We start from the raw sequence: 5,000 nt of genomic DNA, 5'->3' as shown, positions 1-5,000 counted from the left end.
CTCCAGTCCCCTTTTAGCTTTAGTTAGCAATGCTAGTGCAAGTCAATGGGATATGAAACCACTACTCTCAAATTACATACAAGTCCTAAAAAGTAGGGAAGCTTGAGTCTTATTTGTAGAAATAATATCTGCAGGTTCTCTTTGGAAGAATCGGGTAAGATCGACCTCAGCTGAGGAGAAGCAGCGGCTCTACTTTGAGAAAGATAAAGAAAGGCCAAGGCTCTCTGCTCTTAATACAAAATCTAAAACACTATGGTCGAGAGTTTTAATCTTCCTATCTCCTAATAAAGGCTTTTAGATTCTGTATTAATAGCAGAGAGCCTTGGACTTTCTTTAGAGCGACTCCATTCTGACAGAGGAACAGTATAATCTTTCACAAGAGCCTTTTCTTCAGTGGAGTTATACAAATCCTGTTTGGATGAGACTAATATTCGTTTGGGACGTCCAGTGATTTATAGTAAATGAGGCAACCGTCTGTCATTTTAATCCCGTGCCAATCTGCCGTGTCTGTAATTATTATATATATGTAATCGGTATTTAGGTGAAGGAAGAGTTCCCGCAATATTGCTAATCCCATGCGAACTGAACTCTCAGCCGTTTCATCTGCGATTTATTTTTCTTCTTCTTCTTCTTCTTCTTCTTCTACTCGCAGTCTCTCTTCTTCCCGTCATGAAAATTGGAGGCAGTAGTAGAATCGATAGATTTTGAACGGATTTCAGGCACAGATTTCATGTTTTGCTTCGCTGTATCAGAAAGTGACAAATTGTAAAATCTTGACCTAACACAATTGTACTCGGGCAGCCGGTGATTTCAGCCAATTTCATTTTCCAGCGCAAATTTTGGTCATGAAACGTAGAGGTTGGAGGGATAATTTATTAATTACATAAAGTCCCGACATAATACTAGTCCTGTCCCATGTGAATAGAGCGTCGATCTTACTACTAACACAGCTATGGAGGTATGTGGAAGGGCTTGCAGGTGATTAAGAGAATAATGGTTTCATAGCCATGGTTCTATTTCTATTACTATTTCTATTACTATTTCTATTACTCTGCGCCATCTTTGAGAAGTAGCAACACCAGGAAAGACCAAAAAACAAATTTCTCGGTGGTGTTACAGTGTTTAAATTCTACTGTAAAAGGGGTAAAAAGATGAGAGAGGAAGAGGTGATGATGTTAGTCTCTTCTTTGTTGTTTCTCTTCCATCATGGCGGCTTCACCCTGCTAACCGCTCTCTAAACGCCCTCTGACAGGCCTCTGTTAACTTGCACTAGCTCTGCAGATGCTAACGGGAAGCTGGTTTGGTTTTGGTATGAACCAGTGGGATGAAAACATTTGAAATATCCTCGGTGGTTAGTAGGTCAGAAACCCTGAGCCTTCACTTTAAAGCTCTCCTCCATTAACTGAAGCACTTACTACGGGCCAGATGTGAATATTTGCAAGTCGAATGCCAGTTACTGACACACACACACTCACACACACACACACACACCACATGCTCTGCATCTGAAAGTCATTCTTTTATCTGTTTATTGCCTTGAGACCTTTTGGGGAATTTTCCTTCTTTGAAATTCACACCAGTCACATGAAGCAGCAAAATTTAGCAGCAGGAAATTGAATGGACGTGATTAAATGATCAGATCGTAGACTGGCAGGTGTGCTGGGTGGAGAATGGGTCTGTTTCTGCTGGTAAAACAACTACTGTGCTGGTCTTTGCTTAGTATGTAGACATCCAACATGCTTACTGATAAAACGTTATATTTCTTTAAACCGTGCCTCATGATGCAACAGAAAAACTCCAAAATCCTCCTCCATGTCCTGTAATTATATCAAAGTCTTTATTCTTTGAGCTAAACCCCATGTTAAAGTAGATATTTTACCTGTTCAAAGCCTCTATATTTTCTCAAACATGCTGAAATTTCACAATAAAAGCCTGGGCTTTCATTAAACTGTTCCCCATACTGATAACCAAATCCATACTTTTTACATCATGTCCCATGCGACATCATTATAAGCCTGGATGTTTGTTATTTTATCATATACCATGGTATATGATAAAAGGCTTCATATCTTTGAAATCATGCCCAAAACACAGTAAAGGTATTTTTAAACTATTCCACATAATAATATGTAAGATTGTAATTTTAAACCTGAAAGCCTCTTAGGTTTTCTAAATCATGCCTGAAGCTTCATAATAAAAGTAGTTTTTAAAAATGTTCTGCATAATGATATGTAAGATTATCATTTATTATCATCATGCCACACAACTAAAAGGTTGTATATTTAACCATACCACCCATGCTGCAAAATTCAGAATATAAGCATGTATTTTGTAAATGACTCGTAACTTTCTGTTTTAAACCTGTACTGCATCCCAGATAAATAAAAGCTTTATATTTTTTAAACCATGCTCAAAATTTCACAATAAAAGCCTGTATATTTTAAAACTATTGCCCACAGTGACATCTAGTTTTGTATTTTTTTTTTTAAAGCGACACCTCATGTGGCCTCAAGTCCTGTGTTTTCTAAAAAAATATTCCACATAATGACATACAGTTTGTATATTTAACATATATAGTCTATTCTATATAATTAAAAGCCGTATATATTTGAAACCATGCCCCAAACTTCACAATAAAAGCCTGTATTTTTTAAAACTATTACCCAGTATTTTTCTAACCATACCTCATGCTCAATAATTAAAATCCTGTATTTTTAAAAAGTATTCCCCATAATGAAATGTAATGTTGTATTTTTGACCATAATGAACAGCTGTATATTTTCTAAACCATGCCCCCTGCCTGTCCAGACGTGCTCAGGTCTCCCTCTACTGGTAAGACCAGGATACTGCCTGTCTGTCCGTCTCTCTGATTGACAGACCCGCTATCCACTGTCCCCGCCCCCCCACTGTCCAACCCTCACGTCTGATTGGTCCTCCTCTCTCTCTCCACCGTCCAATCTCCCGCGGTTACCGAGTGACTCCAACTTTTGTCCTCTAATCACTTTCCTGCTGTGGACTCTGATTACTGAAGTGCAGGCAGAGCCGGTCTTCACCTTTCTCTCTCTTTCTTTCTTTCTTTCTTTCTGTCTTTCTGTCTTTCTTTGACATCGTTCTTTGTCATCTTTCTTTCTCCTCTCCCCTTTTCTCTTCTCCTTTCCTCTTTCTTTCTTTCTTGATTTCTTTCTTTTTTGTCATCTTTGTTTTTCCTCTCCCCTTTTCTCCTATCTTCTTTCTTTCTTTTCTTCCTCTATTGTCTACTTTCTTTTTTCTTGCTTCCTTATTTTTTCCTCTTCCTCCTTTCTCTTCTCAGCTCTCTTGTCATCTCCCCTTTCTTTCTTTTTTCCTGTTCTCTCTTCTCTTTTCTTTATTTCTTTCCTTCTCTGCTTCTATTTTCTCCTGTCTTCTCATCTTTCCTTCATCTTCTTTCTTGCTTCCTTTCACTCTCTGGTCTTGTCTTCGCTCCTCTTTTCTCCACACCTTTCTTTCATTCTTTCTTTCTCATTCTGTCCATTCTTTTGGTTTCCTTCTCTATTTCATTCTCGCTCTCTGAGGTGTTTTAAACTTTTTGTGAATTTTCCTCTCATTCCCCCCCCCCCCCCTCACTCGTTTAGTTTAGTTTCATCCCTCATTCTTTCTCTCCGCCTCTCTCTTCTCTCCGCTCTTTCTCCCAGTCGGCATGCTGCATTGACCTGAGTGTGACGATGTACATAATACAGTAGAATGAGGATGGATAGAAAGAAACCTGCCTGTTCTATCCATTCAAATTCTGTGGTGAAATGAACACATGAATGCCATTTATCTATCTGTGGCTTAAACAGCCTCAAAAACAGTGAGACTCTTTCTTTCTCCCTCTCTTTCTTTCCTCTACACGTTACTGCTTGTTCTGATCAGCCAATAACTGCTTTCTCTCTCTCTCTCTCTCTCTCTCTCTCTCTCTCTCTCTCTCTCTCTCTCAGGGAGTATAGTAAGTGTTGGAGACCCCAAGAAGAAATACACCCGCTTTGAGAAGATCGGACAGGGGTGAGTCCGCCAACAAAACGTCTATTAGGAACCTGCTGTGGCTGATTAGACAATTAAATTATATTACATTCACATTGTAGAGTTGTCGTCCCCAACTAACTACATTTACTCTGACTGCTAACTACATTTAACTAACTACATTTACTCACTTTGCTGTAATTGAGTGGCTTTTTTGTGCACTTGTGTGTACCTTTTAATTTTATGTTTTTACTTAAGTATTGTACTTAGCTACGTTTTAAATCACATCCATTACAGAGCACAGATTTTGTGTCTCTCCGTAAGCAACAGAAAGTAGAGCCGTTCACCGTGAACAGTCAGAAGAGAAGAGAAGAGAGATCTGCCTTTACTTTGTTTCTGCACTTTATTGTGTACAATTTTCCAGTTAAATGATTCAATCTTGAACTCTGTCCTCTCTTCCTTTTTAGAATTTCTTGGAAACGATCACATGTAACAACGCTCTCTTTTCTAAAAAAGTAGCCCACTAATTTTTACTCTTGAGTACATTTTAAAGCACTTTTAAGTAGATTTTTACACCGCTACTTTTACTTCTACTTAAGTAAAATATCAGCAGAGAAACAGTACTTGGTTAGGATGCTTTAGTCCTCTTTAAGACTGACAGTGAGGGAGCAGGTGGGGCTTCAGTGCCTTGCTGATGATGATATTGTAAACAAAGTTTATCTCCGCTTTAAACAGGTTTATAATCTGCTTATAGTCGCATAGCGCTTCAAGTAAAGAGTTACCAGAGCGTACGTTTAGAGAGGAGAGGTTTTTATGTGACGACCGGTCTCTCTGTGTGTTTTCAGGGCGTCTGGGACGGTGTACACAGCCATAGACATCGCTACAGGACAGGAGGTATTCTTCTTTCATCCCTTCTTTCCCCCCTCGCTCCCTTCCTCCCTTCCTTCCTTCCTTCCTCTCTTCTTCTCCGTTGGTTTCAATGGGGAATGCTAGCAATGCTAACGAGACATTTTAGGGAAACT

General features: G+C 39.1%; 1 protein-coding gene across 1 annotated transcript in view; it reads left to right on the top strand.

The window, feature by feature from the left end:
• pak1 (p21 protein (Cdc42/Rac)-activated kinase 1) overlaps window positions 1-5,000 on the top strand; it is a 30,820-nt gene that overhangs the window by 16,556 nt on the left and 9,264 nt on the right. The window contains 2 exon segments of the mRNA XM_071898911.2: window positions 3,957-4,020; window positions 4,824-4,872. Coding sequence (XP_071755012.2) covers window positions 3,957-4,020; window positions 4,824-4,872 — 113 coding nt within the window.

This window comes from Centroberyx gerrardi, chromosome 6, assembly GCF_048128805.1.
Source record: "Centroberyx gerrardi isolate f3 chromosome 6, fCenGer3.hap1.cur.20231027, whole genome shotgun sequence".
NCBI lineage: Eukaryota > Metazoa > Chordata > Actinopteri > Beryciformes > Berycidae > Centroberyx > Centroberyx gerrardi.
The sequence above is the reverse complement of the archived record's forward strand: the minus strand, read 5'-3'. Positions and strand labels throughout refer to the sequence as shown.